The 23005-nt window shown below is 38.0% G+C and overlaps 1 protein-coding gene across 2 annotated transcripts in view; it reads right to left on the bottom strand.

Moving 5' to 3' along the window:
- LOC121959165 (zinc transporter ZIP11-like) overlaps nt 1-23005 on the bottom strand; it is a 148239-nt gene that overhangs the window by 86298 nt on the left and 38936 nt on the right. For both annotated transcript variants that reach the window (XM_042508370.1, XM_042508371.1), the window contains exon 4: nt 22708-22866. In XM_042508370.1, the coding sequence (XP_042364304.1) occupies nt 22708-22866 (159 nt within the window). The remainder of the gene's footprint in view (nt 1-22707; nt 22867-23005) is intronic.

Here is a 23005-nt window from a genome sequence, read left to right as displayed (position 1 = left end):
AGGGACAAATTTCACTAAGCTTTCTGAGCCTCGTTACGCGCACCTTCTGCACAAGGACAAGTGGTTTTATTACTCTTGCTTAGGGCCACACACCTGGAAACACTAGGCTGCCTGTCTTATGTCTGTGCATCATAATGCACTCAAGAAAGACTTATGCAAATAACCAGAGTAGATAATCAAGGTTTGCATAATTTGTGAGGCTAAGATTTCCATGACATAGGTAGGGTCTCCAAAAAGAAGGTGCAACTGGTGCAGGTGTATTTAAAGGGTAAAAAGGAAACTTTTATTTCCTTGTGGTTTTCAGAAACGTAACTGACAGCAGACAAAGAAGGATCCCACCACAAAACACTAAAATGAGCAACACTGAACAAGATGACATAAAAAAAAATGATGGAGTTGAACCAGAGCCAATTCTTAAATCTGATCTAAGGTTAAACTAACCATCCCATTCCGAAGTCATCAAATATCGCCACTTTGTCAGTGATTTCGGTGTCAGACACTGATGCCAGAGGCCACCTTTCGCAGCTGTACGATACGCCGCCAGGTGGCGTCAGTTTGTATTGCAGTTGGACGGGACCTTTGTCAGTATTATGATATGCTGCCAGTCGGCTGGACAGCTCCTGTCGTGGCAGTATGATACATTGGTGGGCAGCAACAGTTCATATTTCTGCTGGATAGCACCTGTAATGGCAATATGGTACGCTGCTGGTTAGTAACAATGAATATGCGAAGCTTGAAAGTCCTTATGCGGTGTGTGGGAGGGGAGGTGGATAGTCCAAAAAATTAGGGTGACTCTCCTGGGAGCCTGGTACACCTGTATGAATGTCAGGCCAAACCATGATGTTTTTCTAAACCTAACCATATGCTTTTTTGCCTTAACCCAACCATGTGCTTTTGTTGTCTAAACATGGCAACATGTTGTTGTTCGTGCTTTTGAACATTTTTTGCATTATCAATCAGCAGATTATTTTTAATGATTTATCTTCTAAATAGTACACTGTAAAAATGCTCTCTAATGGTATCTTCAAATTACTTTTTGTATCTCATCAACAGTCTAAAACCTTTAGTTAATGATTATATACAAAAGCACCAAATCTGCAAATGTCTAGCATTGTGGCTTTCAAAATGACTTCAAGAATCAATCAATTATCTACACTATTGATGATTAATATTCCTTTGATGGATTAAATAATTGATCAACTAATCTATTAAGCTCTTTTTCAGATTGTTGGAGCACCTTTTAAGCTGACCATGAGCGATAGTGATAAAGTGTCCAAATATGAAAGGGAGGTTAGTGCATTGAAGATTTGATGGCCTAAATGACAATAAAAGATCATAGATCCCCTGAGCAGGCTGACAACTATGAGTGGACTGCATCTTTAAGGCTCACTGATCAGCCTGCTCTACAGGAAATTGCACCTGCTGATTGAATAATTAGCTGCAGCTATAAGTAAGTAAGTAAGTAATAAGTAAGTACATGCAGGCTGAATGCAAACTAAATGTAAGGGGCTGTGCTTTCTTGTAACTAAATCTGGACCAGTCACAGACCACAGTCACAAACTTACACCTGTGCGCACACACACAAATGCAGACACAGAGGCACACATATGATAATGTGGAGGTCTTAGGGAAATGCACTTTCATTGAAGGAATACTTTACCCCAACAAATTAACGTTTATATATCAGTTGCTCATTGTGTTTTACGGTTAAATTAAAAAACAGAAATTTTTTGATGACTTTTAGTTATATGGGTCCACATTACATCAGCAAAACTTAAAACATCTGTTTAAAAACTCCTTTGCCACTTGTGCAGTAAAATCCAAATGGCATTTATCCAGTCATATGCTCAGTACTTCCCTAAGAGAGAGTCCTATCCGATGGGGAACTGAATCAAAAGTTAAACTTATGGATGCTCTCTTCAAAGCCAGAATCAATTAAAGACAACAGTGATTTTAACTTGCTGAACACACGAGCTGCTGGCCCACCACTGCCTCAATGGGTAGTTTGTTTATGTTATTGTATGATTTTGGTGAATTCAAATTAATCAACATAATAATTAAACAACAAATTTACAGAAAAACAATGCCGTCTGGGATTAAACAGAGCATCAATATGTTTTACTCTCGGTTACATTCCCTTTCGGAAATTTTCCTACAAAGAAAACTCAATTTCAAACATAAAAGTCTCTTTATAGGTGTAGGGGAGTACTGCTGCTTATATAAAAAAGTTGTATAAAGATTTATATGGCTGTAGAGGGAGCTGCATAGTTCTTATAAACTGCCTCAAGTGATGTAACTTGAGTCAATGACAGCTGGGGCTAAAAACTAGGTTAAAGGTTTGAAGGGGAAAAAAATGAGTGTGTAGTCAGAAAGAGAAGTGCTCTGTACAGTCCAGTAAATTGAATGGCTTTGCATTCTCCGTAATGTAGGTGCCAGATTTTGATCACAATCTAGAGGGCTCAACAGCCCTGGCCAGAGAGAATATATTATCTCATTTGGGATAGGCCTTATAATTTCTCTTAGAAATTGTTAGAGAAAAAAATTAAAACAATCTCATACTGTAATCTCATTGTACTCATGAATCTGGTACATTTTTTAGTAGTTGGAATGTAAACATTTATGTACATGTTACCCTATGTGCTGCAACTTGCTTGCTATGATATAACCAGTCTTTCCTGTTAATAAAAATCCAGCCTAGACATATGAAAAAAGTGAAATGAGATTGCACAAGAGGTATGAATCAAAATTCATGATTTTAGTCTGGCTTACTGTGTAGCTTTACCTCCAGCTATAAACGTGTGCTGCATAACTAAATAAAAGAGCTGCCAGGAAAGTCCTGGCTCTTTGCATCCAGGTGATGCAAGGTCACTTTAGGATGAAAGTGTGAAATTTGAAAGTTGAAATGGAAAGACAACATTTAGTAGTAGCAAAATAATAAAAAAAAATTCTGTTGTGGTGTACACAACCTCCCGTGTAATATCACATCATGTAAAATGTCAGGTGGAGGCTGGTGAGATTACTTTAATAATTATACAACTTATGTTAAAATGCTTCTGAAAATACTTTGGTGTGGAAACTGTGGATGAGAAGAGATAAGGACAGATGGATGTCTGGAAATATAAGACTAAAATAGAAACATGAGACGGAGTAGAAGGGGTGGTGTACGTGTTCGATGGAGACACGGCAACACGGAATAACGGCAGAACACACACGTACTCAGTCAAGAGACCAACGCATAATAAAGGGATTAGCTCAACATGACTAGGCAGGTAGTCAGTGCGTGACTGTACAACACCCTAGGTGGCATCTTAATCAGGCGGTCTCTTGTCAGTCCCCAGTTCTGCAAAGAGCAGCCAAATCCCAATACTCCAGGGTCTGGCAGCAGGGCATTAAACTAAGAGGCTAATTTTACCTTCCTCAACACTGGTTTAACCTTTAAGTAGCTTTAGATTAAAAAGCTAATTATGGGATCTGTAGTGTGATTTGTTTGCAAAATATTATATATTTTTTTATATTAAAAAAACCCCAACTACTGTTTGTACATGTGTAAGTACATTTTAATCATCAGAAAAGTTTGTAGAAGGCACGTGATACTTGCAGTTAGTTAGTTAGTGCCTATCCATGTTTATTCATGTATAAAAATATGTATTTGGGGGTTTTTAGGTGATTCTTAACTTGATAAGTAATAATAATCTTTATTTATATGCTGTAGCACTTTTTAAAGCTTAAGCACAAGTGCTTTTCAGATTAAAAGATTAACGTTAGCCACCGATGGTTTTAAGCCAACAAAGGAGGCACAGGTTGAACCATCGGGACCAACTGGGGTTCAGAGTTGTGCTTAAGGCCCCATCATGTAGACAAGATGGGACCCTGAAATTACTTAATGAACTGCTTTGCCTGCTGAGCCATAGCTCTGACAACACAAACATCGCCTGTGGTGGTGAATTTAAAGACTTCGTTTTGAAATTAAAGGCAATGTTTTGCATTTGAGAAAAATGCTTCAAAAAGGTCAGAATCATGTATTGATTTAACTGAGGGTGTAACTAATGGTAATTTTCATTGTTGATTAATCTGTCGATTATTTTCTAGATTAAGAGATTTGTTGTTTGGTCTATAAAATGTCAGAAAATGGTTAAAAAAAAAAAAAATCAATCAATCAATCATTGTTTCCCACAGCTCCAGATGATATTCAGAATGTCTTGCTTTCAGCACAATGCAATGATTTACAGTTTACTGTCAAGGAGGAAGAAAGAAACAAGACAATATTCACACTCAAGAAGCTAGAATCAGAGAATTTTGACTGATTAATTGTTTATGATTTTTTTCAGCAATTAACCCTTTGAGTAAATTGGCTTGATTTCTATCAAAAACATGGGAAAAGGCAACAAGCCATTCATGAAGAAATAACCCAAAAAAAGAAATTAGCAAAAAGTACAAGAGAACTGCCTAAAAACTGGTAATAAAAAAACAAACAAAAAAAAAAAAATGGAGAAGAAATTTTAAAAAATAATTTAAAAAAACAATAACAATGAAATGATCTGGGAAGAAGTTCTTTAAAATTTATAGTTATTCTGTAAAATATTTTTAAATATGTAATTGAGATAATAATAAAGTTTTTGCCAAGCTTTTCCCCCCTTTTTCCATAGCTTTTTAAAAATCTGTTTCTAAATCTACTAAGTTCTTGCAATTCGTGGAACATTTCTCAAGTTGCTCATTTCCTTTTTGTCCCCATGTTTTTGAAAGAAATCATACAAATTTGCTGAGGGTTCAAAGGTTTAAATACTTTTAAAGGATATGTAACCCTAACCCAGCAAAAGAAAACTGATGCTGATACAGGTTTCAAAGGGTCAATGTAATAGTCGACAACTAATCATATATCATATACTCAAGGGTTTCGTGCACATTCATATGTGGTGGCCCGCCACAATTAAAACATCTGCCGCCACAAATAGATTTTCTATTTTTGGAATTAGAACATTTGGAATATATGTACTATTTGGTTATGCATCGTATCACTCTCGGAGCACAGGGTGTACTGTGGGCACAGATGAAGCAGCAGAACACCAGTGGCACTGAAAGTGACAAACTGCAGCTAAGGAGAAAAAGAAGAACTCATGGAGAGCTCCGCCTGTGCTGCATTCACAGACCCACAAAAACCTCAGAATTTCGAGAGGGGACACAGAATGAGGGAAACACATGCATTTAAAAGACAAAAAAAAAGATAACATTTCCTGTTGTCCCCACTACACATACACTCTCATTCTGAGGGAAACACTGTAATTGACTGATCGTAGGCAGCCCTCTTGCCCCCCTCAGTCACACACCTTTTTTGAAGCCTGAACAGCACATCAGAAAAGTCCTGCTGACATCTTGGTTTACTTTGAAATGAAAGAAAAACTGATGTCAACATTTTGTCCTGAGGAGCAAAAACTCATACTGCTCTCATGGCTGTGACACACAACACAATCAGAGACAATCAATGTTTCCTGATGGACGTGCAGCCAAAATGATACTCCTTCAAACCTCCTTCAGTGTTCTCTTATGTTATAAAATACCTCTGGGGAACATTCAGTATTCACTGTCTCCGTTTTACTCTAAACACTGACAAGATAGCGTATCAGTGTTTCGCCAGCATCATTCATTAAACATAGGCACACAGAGGAGCTCTTCAGCCCGGCCAGACGCCTCAGATAAGAAAGACATCACTTGTTCGCAGGCCAACATAAATCTCCATAACACTGGGGAGATAACAAACGAACTAGCTGGAGCAAAGAGACGATGTGTACTCATTAAACGGTCACTGTGCTCCACTATGCGCAACGCTGGAAGCCGGGACACTGATGACATATTAAGGGGCAAAGGAGAGTAATGATAGTTCAGAGACGCAATTATTGTGGCTTCACTTGAAAAAGGCAGGTGGAAGGGTGAGGCAAAGAGCGCGAGCAAGATAGGACTTTGCGAAATGGAACAACATATACACAGAGTAAACATGAAAGTCTCCATGACCAAGTAAATATATATGAGACCTACAATAGAACGGAAATAAATATTTTATGTGTTTATTAAATTAATGCGCTTTGACAACAAATGAGCACTGAGCAAAGAGAGGGTTCTCAAGGTTTCCATATTGGTGTGTATGTGTGCTGCATTTGTAAAACCCTTGAACAGAGAGATTAATTGGAATATTAGTGCTAACAGGTTTGGGACAGGTGCACTCAGTGGTTTTCTACCGGGGCCATTCTTCTTGGTTAGAAACTGTCCACATTAATTAATTTGACTAATGGAATCATGCAAATGTGTGCATGTGTATGTACACCTATGCATGAGTGTGTGCTGGCATTAGTGAGGAACACAGATTTTCAGCATTTAAATATCCATGAAGACAGACATGTCCAACAAGTCCTCCAAATTATACTGCAAAGACAAAGTCTGGGATTGCCATCCAAAATATGTGTGTTTCTTAATGTTACATTACAACTACAAACTGTTTTCTGATTTTCCCCTGCAATGGTCAGGCTGTTCTCATTCACTGTTTCCACCTATAGCTATGGAAAGTAGTGCATACTAAGCAGGGCTAGGGAATGCACTTTTGCCACTCTAGGCAAAAGACAATTACGCTGCCGTGCATAATTTTGCATGAGATCATACAAACAGTTCTATGTGCATTGTTTTCATATGATATGCAAACTGTTGTATATATCCTAAGATATATAAAAAACGGTTGAATGTGCTCAATTTTTCTTAATCGCAACAACCACTGTTGTGCATAATTTTGCACAATATCATATGAAGCGTTGTGTGTGAATCATTTTGCATGATATCATGTACACCACTGTGAGTGGGTGATTTTTTTCAATCTAAGCACAATTTTATGTTATATCATACAAATTTTAGGTAGACAATTTTTTTGCTATCACATGAACCATTGTATGTAGATCATTTTTTGTAAGACATCTTACATCATGTATGGAAATACGACGCTATGGTTATGGTTAAGGTTAGTTTATAGGCCCATGATTGACTTGTGTAGCGCTATAGGGAAAGATCATCTTAAACAGGAATATGGCCTTTGCAAAGACATACATAAATGTCTCTGCAAATCTCAAATAGACGGTTGTTATTGGTAGGGGCTCACAGAGGTAGTGCACCTCCCAAAAACATATAGATGGGTCCAAAACAATGAATGAAAGCAAATGAAAACATGTTACATACAAGTGTAAAAGAAAAGCAAATCAAAGTAGTATAATTCAGCTTTAGACACACACATGCACCTTAGGAAGATGGGATAGCTATTTAATCTTTAAAAAGCTGAAATCAGACACAGGGTCTGTCCTTGGTGATGAAAGCAGCTAAAGTTACGCTGAAATCACACTGAAATAGTTTTTAGCCCACCTCCTCCCTCTATGGACTCTGTGGCTCTATAATCAAGCTACGCTATTCCCCCTTTTTTCCCTGCAGACTGACAAGACTCATAATTCCAATGGCTGCGAGACGACTGTCACAAGCTTCATTTGTATCTTCATGTGCCAAACAACAACAAGACAGCAAACAAATAATCGAATCAGGTCCTTGTTGACTCTGTATCAAGCTGAATAAACTTTATATGTTTTGGAGAAGACAGCAGCCAAACCAGGGCCAAGCCATCTAAATCAGAACAATACAGCTGTGTCCAATTCTATGTTATGCAAATATACACCCACCCCCTTACTCGCCTTACAATCTCTGCTGCTGTGTAATTTTGACTGAATCTCACACATACCGCTGCAGGTGCTGAGAGCGCTTCTGTGCAGCCGAGTGTGTAAAGAATGGCAATAATGCTGCAGGGGTTACAAGTTTCATTCCCAGCGGGGCCACTCATGTTAAATATGCATATACTCATAATACTAGAAGGCTGCGGGAAGTACAGAGCTCATCAAATTGCATATGCCACATTATCAAAGCACAGATTAGTTAAAATAGGTCAGATAATTATAAGTCAGAGACATCAGCCGTTGAGCTAGCCACAGTGTCTCTAAGAACTCTTATCTATCACGGTGAAAGACTCCCAATGGCAGCCATCTGATAGTCTAACGGGAGACAGGAGAGCTCAGTGCGGTCTTTAAGGGAGACAACAAGTATGCTAAAAATCTAGTGATCATAGATTACTCCCTGCAGGTCATCAACTTGTCAGACTTGCTTGGATTAACTTCTCCAGTTAAAATATGTGAGTTTGATATTTTGGATAACAGTGACAGGGTCTACCAGCCGAAGGGTGTTCAGAAAGGTCGTAAGGCAAATTTTAGAAATTGCAGTTGCACAATCAATAGAGCCTTTGTTGCATTTCATACTTCTCTCACTTCCTGCCTGCCTCTTGTATAATACTGAATAAAGGTAGAAATGCCCAAGAAAAGAAATCTTTGAAAGATTTTATTGTTACTGTTGGAATCTATTCAGGGTTTCTAGAAATGGTTCAGTCATTGATCGCTCAACTAAGAGTCACTTTTTAAGAGGCACTCCAAAGACATTGAGACAAGTGAGTCAGTTTGGGGAAAAATACCCTGATGTCAAAATGATGATGAAAATATACTGAGAAATAAAGTATAGATTTTGACATGTCATCATGTTATTAAGACTTATTTAGACATAAGTAAATGTAAGCATCAGTAGTATTTTTAGACTGCTAATCGATCGCATGCTATGAGTAATGGCCGACAAGTAGAGACAGGATGAAAAAGAGGCATTTTATACAGGAATAAACCAGGGCTTATAACTGTGGGATAGTTATACTTTAGCTATGAAGAGTGTTCAATCATCAACAATTGTCCATGAACCTCTGTCAGAAATAATGCCGGTGAATAGGCAAAATCATTTCTAGAATCAATTTTTGTCAAGTTGGTCCTGAGCTTCAACAATCCCAGTGAATCTGAATTCTTTAAATACAAGTCAGGGTACAGCTCTTGCTCATGAGGGTAGTAGGTGCTAAGTTTTAATGCACAGATTTTGGATGTTCTGTTTGCTACAAGATTCAATCTTAAGGCTTTACAGGAGCATTGGAAGCAATGCGCACCAACGCAAGATCACATATGAATGTGGCTGTTTTGCACATTCATGTGTGACGCTGGACGCTTTTGCCGAAACCCAGGACCCTCTCACATATACTTTAATGTTCCTGTAGTTGAAATAGACATACTTTTTTGGTTTAACAGTCCAGTGTTTAAGGGAATATATTGGTTGAAATGGAATATTATAAAATAAGTATGTGTTCTTTAGTGTATGATCACCTGAAAATAAGAATCGTAGTTTTTTCATTACCTAGAAATGACAATAGAGTTGTTTATACCTACATGGATTTGAAACTAAGACTACTGGTCTTTCTGCCTGATTTTAAAGCTCTCATAAATACAAAGTTGAATAAATCATTTGGTACTTGCTACTGTGCGTAGGTATTTTAATGTTCCACATTTTTAATGTTTATCTTTTATGTTTTTGTTGTGGCTGTCTTGTCTGTAACTTTTCTTAAGGTTCTGTCTCGGCCAGGTCTCCTTGAGACTTTTTAAAAAAAAACATAAAAACATCTGGGGCAGGCACTCATCTACACAGATTGAATGTTGCATGTTTCTACCATAGCCCAGAACATAAACCAAATTATGGCTCTAGATCAGGCTATTGCGGTTTCGCATTTTTTGCATCTTTTTGCATCTGAAAATCACTTTTTTTAAAAAAATCATTTCTTCAGAGTATTTATCAGTTTAAACAAACATGTCCTTTTGTTTTGGAGAGGAATAGACCGATAATTTGGCCTCAATAAAAACCTCCTGAACAAGTTATCAGTAACAAAGATGAGCATACAAGCATGTGCTGGGCTAAAAGCCCATCTCCCACATGCCTAACAGTGTCGGAGACGCACTGATTTGCAATGTGAAACTGCTTTATTCAGTGTTTCTACTTTAAAAGTTGGGGTGAGTGGAACGCATTGCCCGTCTTTATATACAGTCTATGATCAAGAGTAGTGGAAATGTTGGAAGTAACTGTGAATACCGTCCTAGTTGCTAGGCCCCGAGGAAAACAAAAGAACCCAGTTGTCTCTGTGACAACGGCACCAACAATAATACCACTTAGAGAGCTTGGGTGAAAAGTTATCTGTCTCCACTTTGATGGGCTACCAAAGTTCATAGAGTAAGATACAACCACAACAAATTGCAGTTACCTGTTGTTAACTGTCTGATTGATCAACTCATGTCCTGAAATACTTGAGTTTTAACATGGTTGCCAAATTATTAGCATAATTATGTATATAATTTATACAGGCTGAGTATAAGATTGATTTCTTAATAGTTCAGGACCGGCAGATGGTTCTGCTTGTTTGTTCCACATCGGTTAGACAGACAGCTTTCACACCCAAAACCCATACTTGAAAAATGAAAAATGCTATCAAGATGCATTACGGAAAGCATAGCGTAGTTATTGTTATTATCATTATTGAATTAAAAAATGTAAATGACTCCAAGACCCAAAAACCCTCCAAGAAAGAAAATAAAGACTCTGCAGAATTAAACTGCCTCGTCTGATGCAATCACTATCAATCAGAGCCCAGTGAATCACTACAAGGTTGAAGAAGTGTGTCAATCACAGCTGGAGGGGTTAAAAAAACACAACACAGGAATTTTAGATCTTCCAACAGCCATATTTCCTCCATTATGCAGTGACACAATAGTGCACAGTGAACAAGCAGAAGTCTGATTTCCATTATACCTCATCATGGATGCAAAGCAATGTAATAAAGTCGGCTGGGCTCTTTTGTGTGGAGGTGTAATAAGTTGCGGTGTACTGTCAGAACAAGAACAGGGCCGGGACCCTCTGAGACAGAGGGAATCTGTTTGACAGCAGACGTGGGAGGGAAGCAAGAAGGGAAGGTAACGAGGCCATTTCTGTTCAGCACTCTTCCCCAATTTGTGTGTGAGATAAAATGATACAAACAGAATGACTTTGTGTGTGTTCATTAAAGATGGTTTCCCAGATGGCTTCTGGCTATGTGCAGCCACACACACACTCTCTCTCCTGTTGCTAACCGGGCGCAAACCTGGCAGATAAACAAAGCCTTGCTCTGAATTGGACTTTGACCAGCCGAACATCATCAGCAGAGAAATCCCATGAGCCTGTTAGTGGCTGCTGATGGTCAGACTACAAATCCACCCAACTCGGCAAGAGCCCTGGTCACGACTCTGGGGACCAGCTGACAGCTTCATCTGATCGAGTGAACAGAGGTATCCTGATGTTAGAGAGGCCAGGCAAGAGACATTGGTCTGAAAGTTGATTGCCCCGGTTGGATGGAGAAATCGCTCACATTTGCGAAAAAATGGCGCCACATTTCAGACAAGAATGTTGACATTGGATTATTCGGCAAAACTCAGCCTACTACTTCAGAAAACAAAAAAAAATTGCATACAATTCTTGTCAGTATTGTTTTTGGCTTTGCTTTTCAACAGTTGTTAATCTGTAAAATCAATATCCAAAAAGTAGAATTTGTGTTCTAACGCTGTTGTACCCTTGGGCAATTGGGGCTAGTTTTTCTTTTTCTTTTTTTTTTTTAAATATGTGACACAAGCTTTGCTGCTCAAATTAACTTTTTTTGAAACTCTTTCAGTTTTTTTGGTTTTTCTTTTGAAAACCATAGAAGAAGAAGCCATACATGCACTTGCCGAAACGATGACTCAAATCTATATTTACTTGTGTTCATCTAGCACCTTTTTGGTATGAATTTTGTTGTCTTCAATAATGGTTGCAGAGTTTAAAGAAGCTTCTAAAACAAGCTTGATGTTATTTTACAGTCGGCATGTCCCAGTTACAGAGTGCCAACGGTTGAGACTTTCACCCTGGGTAACCATGACTAACCATTCCAGTCAGTTACACCAGTAAGACAGCCATTCTCCAGACACGGTACACAGTAAAGATGTCATATGTTTGCTGTGCTGTGGTCATTGTTACTGCTGTCCGTTTGACCAAGTGCCTCTTATTTAATGTGGACAGGAAACCCAGATCTCGTGATATACTGTACACCGCGATGCTCCCACTCCGGTCTGCCAAAACTGCCTCTGCTCCTGATCACTATTTGTTGTTATGGTGATGGCTACTACAGTGGGATACAGAACATAATAAGTCGAGAAAGTACTCATTCAAGTGAGAGCCGACACGTTAGAGTTGCTGCGAATACAAGCAAACGTATCTTCACACACAGATTTTCTAAGGGGTGCAAGCAAGCGTTTGAAAAGAGTGAAAATGGAACAGTCGTCCTGTTTCTTTTATTCCCTACCACTCTCTATCTCAATCTTTTCATCCGAGGAACACCACCCTTGCTTCCTAAAACTACTTAAACCTGCAATAGCTTGGCCCCTTATCATCCGCTCCTCTTTTTAACTGGTATCTTTTCCTGATGTTTTCTGCCATGCTTAAGATTTTATACTCAAGTCCCAGTGGGAACTGAAAACAGGATTACAGAACAATTTTTCCACCCTTCTGCTTTACAGTAATATTGTTACTGCCACAACTTCCTCCTCCAGTCAGGTCAGCAGATTTGGGGTCGAGGTTCAACTTATCTGAATTTTGGCTGCAAAATGTGGTGTAAAAATCAGCGAAATGGCAAATGCTCTGTTCATTTGAAATGAACTTTCCTTACAGAATGTCAAACTAGAGCACTGACTGTGAAAGCCCTGTTATACCCTTTATTTGGATGAGGGAAACTCCACACAAAAAACCTTAAAGAGAGGGCAATAAAAAGGGGAGAATTCCCGAGAAGAGTAACAGAAGAGATAGCTCTTCTAGGACAAACAGACATGTAATAGGTACTGTATTATAATTCCGTATACATGCTTAAATATTAGGTAAATAAAATATATAACATAGAATTTTAAGTATATCATTACGTGTAATATTTTTAAACCTGCAATAACACAACACTCCATTTACATGATGTTAGAAAAAGTCGAATACTTGTGTTAGTTCGTCTGAAACTGGACTTTTAAAATACGGTTGTATGCTGCTGTGCACCACACGTGTTGCTCTTATATCCATGTATATGAAAACATGGATGCTTCACACCCATTTTCCCCACAGGGAACTGAAGTTTTGTGCCAAGTTTAAGGAAACTCCCCCCAGACCAGGATATTGCATTCACAAGGATGACACGGATGCAAGGTTACAGTGACCTTGACTTTTGACTCACAAATCTAATCAGCTCACTGTAAAGTCAAAGTGGACGTCTATGTCAAATTTAGAGAAATTCCCTCAAGATATTCTTAGGATTTCGCTTTCATGAAAATGAGACGGATGCAAGGTCACAGTGACATTGACCTTTAAACACCAATATCTAATTAGTTGATAATTTAGTCCAAGTGAATTGTTTATGCCAAAAATATATTCCCTCAAGGTAGTCTTGAGATATCACATTCACAAGAATGACACAGATAGGGTCACAATGAGCTTGACCTTTGACCTATGACCAGCAAAATCTAAAGGGTTCATTCTCTAGTTCTAGTGGACGTTCTAGTGGAGACAGTAATAACAGAGTAAAACGTGAATATTTTGTTAAAAAGTAATATGAAGCATCACTATAAATGGAAGACATTGATGGGCTTGTCCATTTTATACATCTTTTACTACTCTACACTTTGCATCTTGGTTGGCCGTTTTTCTGTGCCACTGTGATTGGCACTGCTGTTGAGATGAATTGAGACTGGATGAGAATTTTAATCAAAATACACCCCCATGATATTAGCAGAGTGTAAATGGTGCGGTTTGGTTTGCCTTTATTGTCGAGGTATACTTAACCTGGTGCACTGCGCCGGTCCCTGTGACTGTCATGTTAAATTACTGTCATTTCAGACACCCTAAATTGGATGTTTATTACTGAGAAATGGCAGCAGGAAAATTGATTTTCATGAATCTATGAAAGCAGATATACTGAGGACAAATTGTTTGGTACATTAGTACAACTCCATCTATGTAATACTATCACCATTTGCTCAACAATTACTCTGCCAGGTGTGAAGCTTTTTGACTTTTAATACAAACAAATAACAAAAAAATCTCGCAATGCTGCATTTTAAAGATAGGAACTTAATCTGCATCACATGGTTCAAAAACAAAAACTCAATAAGCTGTATTCAGGACATTTTAAGGTGTAAATGGAATGTCCTTTTTAGCGTAAGGGGTAAAAAGATAGAGATGTGTGGGAAGAAAAAGGCGAATCGGAGTGGTGATAAAATGTCTTATTGGAACCATTACACAGTGTCATGGTTACTTGGTTTTCATCACCGAGCTGGGAAGCTCTCTGAGCTCCTTCCTGCGCTCTGCCAACCTCTCTCCCTCTCTCATCCTCTCCTGTGTCCTCTGCCTTATCACTCCCATCCTTCTCTCCCTGTCAACCCCAGCTCTCCCTTTCTGTCCATCCTGCCCTTCTTCTCATTCAGTCCCCGTGTTTGCTAAGGAGCCAGTAAAAGTGGCACCAGCAGCTGTCCAAACACTGATGGCCCCCCGCTGTGTGTGAAATACCCCCCTATGCTCCTGGTTGATTTTGTGTGAGCCATTATCACAGCCTGACGTTTTCCACTACTGTCTCCATGACACCGTTGAATGAAAGGGCAGAGGAAAAAGAAGGAGGAAGAAGACGTTGAAGAGGTGGGATATGTGGAGAAATGAAAAGGAAGCAGGCTGGGTAGGAACTGAAAAAATAATGGAATAAACCGAGATGAAAGTGGATGAGTGATGTGGGAAAATCAAAAGAAAAAAAATGACATTGAAACGAAGACAGACATGACTGATTAAATGGCCAAAATGATATAATGAAGCAAAGAAAAAAAGCCATCAAGGAGGATATGTAATTTTGCTAGCTTGAGACCAAAAGCACAAAGATAACTTTTGATAAAATGGTTAAATATAAAAAAGAAAATTCCCCACACCTTTTCACACTTGCGGCAGAACTGCACAGACCTTTTACATCCCAACTGATGCTGCGTGCACACAAGCGACACAACAACAGGCTACAAGTCATTTTCAAAAAAAAAAAAAAGATATTGAAAAAAAGAATGTACAAGGGAGTGAAACCTCTCATAACTGATAACTGGATACATAGTTGAAGATACTGGGCCTCATGCAAGAACCAGTTGAATGAATAAGTGGTCAAGGCCTCTCATTTGAATTGCATTAGTCTACCCTACCCCACAATGTGAAAAGAACTTGTTTGACTTCAGAATCATATTGCCCTTTTCATTATCTTTTAATATGCTATCAAAACTAAATTAAAAATAATGCTAAATGAATGTTGTGTTCACTACTTTTTATACAGTGGCTTTCCAATTAACTGTTTCACTGTTCGAACTGCTAACTAATAAATCATTGATTGCTTTGAATTAGCAGTGCATGGGTTTTCAGTGTCTAATTTCATGTCAATCCTCTTTTTTCATTTCATATTAATTTATGTGATAATTGTTTAACTGATTACTAATGAATGGAGCAGAAGAGGCCACCTTATGGCTTAGAGCTGTTAAAATTATGCTAAAGTCATAAACAGGTGATGTTCATTAGGGCTAAAACAGGTGATTTCAGACATGTTTGTGCAGTTAAAGAGAGTTTTATGAACTCAGAACAATCACACATACAAGCATTGCAGATGAAAAAGTCAGAAAGATTTGGGATAACATTACAAAAATATTCTCGCACGAGGCCCACTGTGTTTTCACATTCATAAGATTGTGGCATACATTGTGACATACAGTAAGTTTACAACATTTTGCTACAATATGTCAGACAAATTTTGTTCGCCATCTTAATTTTAATACCATCAGGTTTTGAGTGTGATAATGTTAACTTTTTTAGTTACAAAACAAAGATTTCTAAGTATTTATTAATATGCCATTATCGATTCTATCACCAGTTTATTTTTAAAGACTTAATTTACTCCACTTACACAAATTGCTTCCCAGCTGTAAATCATTTTGACCAGCATGTGCCCTCATTGAAGGCTTGAAGCCTCGAGAAATGAAACCGATTTGACACAATTTGCTGGAAAGCCGAAATGCTTCAAGATTGGCCTGTTTGCCCATCACAGCTGTTACAGATCTCTTGTCAGAGCACCCCCGCTGCCTCAAACTACCAATAAAGGGCAGTTACTGAACTGCTGTATGGCTGGTTTTAGGGAGGTCAGCCTCCCAATTAGCTGCTGTTGAGTTAAGCGGAGAGGCAGCAAATGACTGGGTTAGATCTTGATGGCCACCTGTGAGGAGAAGCAGACTTGCAGTGCAGCTATAAGTGAGTGTCCAAAAACAGTGTTTAAAAACAGGGTGCCTTTTGGCGTTTAGTTTTTTCACAGTCTCTTTAGTGACGAATATTTCTTTATTGTGTAAGTGCTTGCCAGTTGAAAAAGCTAAAAGTTAGATAAGTGTTGTTAGAAACAATACTGCATCAAGTTCAACATATGTCAAAAGCCAAAAATAAGAGAAAAAGTAAATTGTCTCAATAAAAAACTTGTAACTGATTACAGGTGAAAATTAAATGTGGTGAACAACAGGAGGTTGTGACAGTGGAAAACACAAGTTGGTCATATTTCATGGTGAAAATTAAGTTTGACTTTTGCCTGCATTTCTGAAACGGTCCCTAACTTCATCATCATTTTCTTGTTTGCTGTAGTGCAAGGTCACAGCCCTCAATATCAGAATGTATTGGAAAAATACACCTGTGCAACATTAGTCAAGATTTATCTTGAACTGCACAACACAACACCAAGTTACTAAAGATAAATGTATTGATCTTTTGTCAATACCTTAGCATTAATTTTGACATTTCAGTTACTGCAGGTTAATTCAAACAACAATTTTAACTTTATCATTTTCAGATCACTTCAGAACTATTAAAGATGAGTTCTGTCTGTATTTTGAGTTAAAATTATAATTTGAATGATTGTACTATACAGGGTTCACTAACCTAAAGTTTAAATGAAAACAGACTTCCACTCATTGTTTCAGCAGCGTGATGAAAACATCAATGATTGTGCCGTTACTTTAATAGCAAATGTCTTGGTTTTACACTTTCACAACTCTTGAGATGACATAGATGTTACCATTCAAGTTCAATACACTCATTTTTTTTAGGCTGACTACTTTTTGTGAACTGAAACATCTTAAAACTGGAAAAGTATCCTCAGCAGAGCGCAGATCTCTTCCAGGTGGCCACCCGATCATGATCACACTAGACAATTCTTGTGATTCCAGTCGACGCAGTGTGTTGCAAAGGTGTCCAAGAAGTCTATTACAATAGCGATCTGATATATCTTTGGACCTATCACTGCAGCAGGTCTCACAGAGCAACTAACAGGCACTTGCAGGAACTGTATGTGAAATATGCATACAATCATGAAGATGAATGTATTTTTAATACCTAAAGGACAGCCACAAGTATTTGATCCAGGTCACCCATAACTGGAATTTAATGGATACTCTGTGGGTCACAGAACAACAAAGTAGGAAGTAACAACAATTTACACAATTAAAAACAGACAAACAAAGAAAATAGAAGCTCATATATCAAGGAAAAATGACAGGGTGGTATGATGCCATGTAGAGGACAGGACAAGACGGGGTCACAGCCCGACCACAGAGAGACTGCCCATTAGAATGGCCCCTCTCAGCTCCCTTACAGTCAAGATGGCAGCAAAGATCATAATATTGGGTATATTTTTTTTTCTGGAAAACTTGTGGCCCCTATCAATAAGAGTTGGTGATGAGTGATGAGTCAGAACTCATTGACGGTAAAACAGTCAATAAGACTTAAATATACAGTCAACTTTACGTACAAAATATTAGGCTAATTGTTGTTTTCAAGATAAGCTGTGGATGGACGGAAATAAGAACATGCACAGAGATAGAGATGATAGTTCTGCATGATTACTGTGAGTGTGACAATTGCGCCAAGTATGTCAGTCAATCTGGTGACACCTCAATAGGAAAAAGCAAATATTACTGCAAAAACTCATCTGCATACATGCATACCCAATATTCATAGCAAAATAAGCTCAAAAAAGTGTATCATAGAAATGTTTAAAACTCATAATCTGAATCAAAGCAGACATGTAACCTACAGCGTGATCAGGAGGACGTTATCAGCACCCAGCCAGCACTAATCCCAAAAGACTGAGCCCCTACGGAAACGCCAAACACGCTTACGTTACATATGTGTGCACCAGCTAGTTTATGTATTATATATAGGATATATCATCCTCTTCCTTCACTCTTCATTGTCCCTAGCACACTGTGTGTGTGTTTATACGACAGTGTGTCATCTTGTATAAGAGTGCATGACGCTGATGTGTCAGCCGCTCCTTCATATGTAATTCGTGTCATTGCTGCTGTCCTGGTGTGACTGCAGGAGCTTAAGGCAACAGCTGTTCTGTGCTGCTCCGACTGCAGCGGCTGCATCACATTTCTGTCTCTCTCTGTCCCGTCTCTACCCTCCCCTGTTCTGTGAAACTCGGGTCACAGGAAGGCTCAGAGATGTCATTGTTTAAATCTTCAACTGTTCGGTTTGGGTTCTTGTTATTTAAGGTTTGTACAACGCTTTAAATATTGAAATTTAATCAGAATCAGTTAACTTTCTTATTCACCTGCTAGAGGGTCATTAATCAAAATACATTACATGCTGAATAAATTAATAATAAACTTGCTTAATTTTTCAAAGTGAATTGATTATAAATAGCATTGAATCTGCAGTATCCAGAGCTGTGATTAAAACCATTCATTCCCAGGCAAGTCTTAACAACTTTGGGACCACATTAAGTTCAACTTAAAGCAAAAAGAAAGTAAATTAAAGAAACAACGTCACAGGTCATGTCCAAAAATTCAAATTATAGCACATAGCATATTGCAAATTGGTGAGTTTGAAGGCTTATTACGATATATTGCGGACTCAGTATCTTAAACTTTTAAATTAATACCAGACTAAAAGTTGACAGCCATGCAAAATGTCCTCAAACAAGTCTTCCAACCCATAATACCACATAATTTGTATGATTCTGCTCTCTAATACAATCCACAGAAGTGTTTCCTTAATTAGTTCACCTACCAGTGAATGACTGAACAGCTCAAATGACCATTATCATTCACAGTCTTAAACATTTGGTTAAAGTTGTGAAACAAAGGCAGTTTCATGGTTATGTTTTCATTTTTTTTTTTTTCGGCTAAAATAGGTTTGTTGCTAACATAATGTAACAGGACGCATTTCTTACATATGTCACATGACATACTATAACATACTACATTACACTGTGTTATGATGTAACATTAAGTACATTTACATACACATGCAAAACTTGAAATGGCTCAACTTTTGTTTTTGGCTTCACAGGAGACATCGGTCTCATGTATGAAAGTCCTGTCCCATCAACCTCCTTTCCCTCGCACCATACACAGAGTCACTCTTGTACTACGTTGCTTAACATCCTCCTTTCCTACCATCATAATTACTCCTGCAAGAGGTTGCCACCTAAGAATGAATGTACATATTGGACACAATTACTGCTTGTGTGAAATACCTATGCCGCAGTATTTTGGAGGACAGTCTCAGAACTTTTAACGCAGTGTGCTTTGAGCTAATGCTAACTACAGCATGCAAACCCGTTCACAATAACAATGCTAACGTGCTGATGTTTACCATTTTCATCATCTTTTTTTTACCATGCCTCTTTGCTAATTAGCACTTAACATAAAGTACAGCTAAGTTTAATGGGAATATCATTCATTTTTCAGGCATTTTGTCAGAAACTAAAGCTTGTTGAAAAGTCAAGGATCACAAAAGTCATCAGGATTCATCCTCAGAGCACCGTGGTAACCTGAAATAAATTCAAAGGCAGTCCATCCGATAGTTATTTATATATTTAAGTCTGGACCAAAGTGCTGGGAAACTAACCAACAGAGTAACCAGCAGATGAACATTGCCACACCTAAAGCTATACTGCTAAATATCACTAATCTAGTTACATTAAAAAAATAAATTAATCATTGTATTTCTGTATCAGTATTTCTACAGAGTTGTATTCATCACAGTGTGGTTAAGACGATATTGGAAGATTATATATTTGGCTGGTAAAATAAAAAATAGTATATTTATTTTTGTTAGATTGTTGCTACTTCCAATCAAAATGTCAATCAAAACCTATGTCCATAAACTAACTGATCAAGTTTTTGGCCGTCAACTTGCTGGCCTGACCTGCTCGTGAGCTTTAATCTTGATGTAGTGGATAGTGTTGGCAATTTGAAAGGGAAGTGAGAGAAGTAATGCTAAAGTACAGAGACAGCTTTTTTGCAGAAACTGTGTAGACACACAAACAAAGCTAAACAAAGTGCTTAATTATTACTCTGACTGGCTTCTATTATTTACTGAAAATGTCAGAGCAAGGGCTCTGAAAAAACATCTTAGACTTACTGAGGTATTTGTGAGCCCACAGTGTAGATCATTTTGATTGACATTTTGGGTGGAAGAAGGAAAAACTGCTTGCTGTAAACAGACGTAGATAGTAAGATAGCCCAGTTGACAACTGACAGGTTATCACTATTTTTGTATTCACATACATTTAATGACTGCTGTTAATAATTCATAAGCATTTTCATCACTTCCACTTATCAGATGCACCCTTGAGGTCTCTTTTCTTAAATAATGAGTGGCAATTTTGTGCCGTGAATTATAAATGATAAATGTAAGATGGGGAAAACGATAAAATACTGCTCTGTTTTCATCATTCACATCAATTCATCATCTACATTTTAATGAGTTCAGTTTTGTTACTTCCAACTCTCATACAGAGTTTGATTGAGCTAGGATTACATATTGATCCAGCTCAGATTTGATATTTCTATTTGTTAATAACCAAAGTGTAGTTTAGAATGACTAAACAAGGAATATCAATATTCACTCAGGTTTCATTTCAAAGCACTAAGTGAGAAATACAGAAGAATTCTGCAGAGTGTAAATCACACAGGGTAGCAAACACAAACACGCACACAAAGGAGGCAAAAGAGCACAGAGACTGAGCGAGAACCGACTGCACGGTCGAAACCAGAGACTTAATATTCAAGACCGGAGGTAGAGATTAAAACAAATAAGAGACACAACACTCCAGAGTCACAAACATGTCTGAGAACTTCATGGTAGTGTCTAAATATTAAGAGGCTGTAAAAAGCTCAGCTCTACTTCAAGTACTCAAGCCAAGTTCTTCTTTTCAAGCTGCTTATCACTTTCAGAAATTGGCTCACCCCTAGAAATCAATATGACAATCACACACAAGGAACCATAATTCACAAAGAAAGCTTTTAAAAATAATTTTGATTAATACCATAAAGTCTGAATCACTTATTCCCTTTTATTTCCCTAGAGAGTAATATCTGAGGAGGTGTCCTAAAAAGCACCATGTAATTATATCCTAATAACAGCAAAAACTGAGAAAAAGTACAGACTTTGAAAGGAACCTTCTAATTTGAGTCATTTAGAGAGAGAAAAAACAAGATAATGGAGCAGTTTGATGGAAATTGGGATGGAGGTCAGGGTGATGTCTCAATTTATCCAATTATGAGTTCAGACTTCAGTACTTCTTTAAAGTTGTCTTTTTTTCCCATCTTCTGCTGCACTAGTTAGAAATATACGACATGCTAAACATTTTTTTAAATAAATCATTAGGTTACTTTCACTCACACACTAAAATATTACTTTCTAACCAATCGAGCACTCCTTTTGTCATGCTGTTCTATACTACAGCCTGGCTCAGATATCATCTGTGTAAACTAAAACTAAACTATCCAATCGACTCCAACTTCTCCCCTCCAATAGGCAATTCAGAGTCCCTCCATTTCAACACAACAGACTGAAACATGTGCTCAAACATGAGTCTATCCTGTTGCTAAACCAAAATCAGTGTGCTGCCAAAAAGGTCTGAATCTGAGGATATTATGTGATGTGTTCCACAGTCAATGTTTGTTAGGGATGTTCTATTCCCGTTTTTTTTTGTGCCAAATCCATTCCGATCTGAGTCATTTAATATTGAGTATCTACCGATACCGAGTACTAATCCAATACTTCTATTTTTCTACATAATACAGCTGTACAGTGCACTTTACAAAGGCTTCTTTAAAGTTGTAAAAATCAATCCAGTGGATCTTGTATCATATAGTATAGTATAGTACTGTATTGTATCCTCTTTGTCAATTATATTATAACACTGCTCACTCTTCTTGGCCTTGATTGGCTCACAGAGCTAAACAATATGCAAAGAGCTAGGGCTGTAGAATCAAGGCAAGTTATCACCTCCAAAAGGTACAAGCAGCTGCAGCAGCAAACTCCTGACTGATTTATCCTCCAAGACGCATTTACCTAACATGACGCCTAGACCAAATTCCTCTCTCCTTTTCCATTCATCAACCAGTTGTTGAAGACAAAGCTGAACAAAGAACAATTTTGCTCAGTGTCGAAATAATTCTGAATCACCTCAGGCAACATCCTGTTGATACTGAGGTATTACACTTTGTTGCATTTTCAGCTGTAAATTTAATAAATCTATTGACGACTGTTTCTCTTATATTTCCTACATAATCAACCGCTGTCAACAAAGATGTACACCTGTTGCAGTCAGTGCTCAAATACCACTACAAACACTGTTCTTACAATCTTCAATACAGAATATGTGAGCGTTCTTACCAGTAGGGGCATGGCCAGGTCAGCGAAGTAAACAAACGCCGCCCCGAATGTGAATCCCACAGCCACGGGCAAGAAAGCAAATGAGCCGTATTTCCCAGAATCCTCTGCCATCTCAATCGCCGGTGCCAGCAACGACCAATAGGAGGCAGCCAGCATTACCTAAAAAGGGAGATGAAAAAAAAAATCTAATTAATATACATATCAAAGCAGCAGTGTCTGATGTGCCTTCAAACACAGAATTAATGTGATGCAATTTGCCATCTCTGATTAACATTATGCACAAGGAAATTGTGCAGAA

Source organism: Plectropomus leopardus, chromosome 19 (genome assembly GCF_008729295.1).
Source record: "Plectropomus leopardus isolate mb chromosome 19, YSFRI_Pleo_2.0, whole genome shotgun sequence".
NCBI classification, from domain to species: domain Eukaryota; kingdom Metazoa; phylum Chordata; class Actinopteri; order Perciformes; family Serranidae; genus Plectropomus; species Plectropomus leopardus.
Note: the sequence above shows the minus strand (reverse complement) of the source record. Positions and strands in the feature narration are given on the sequence as shown.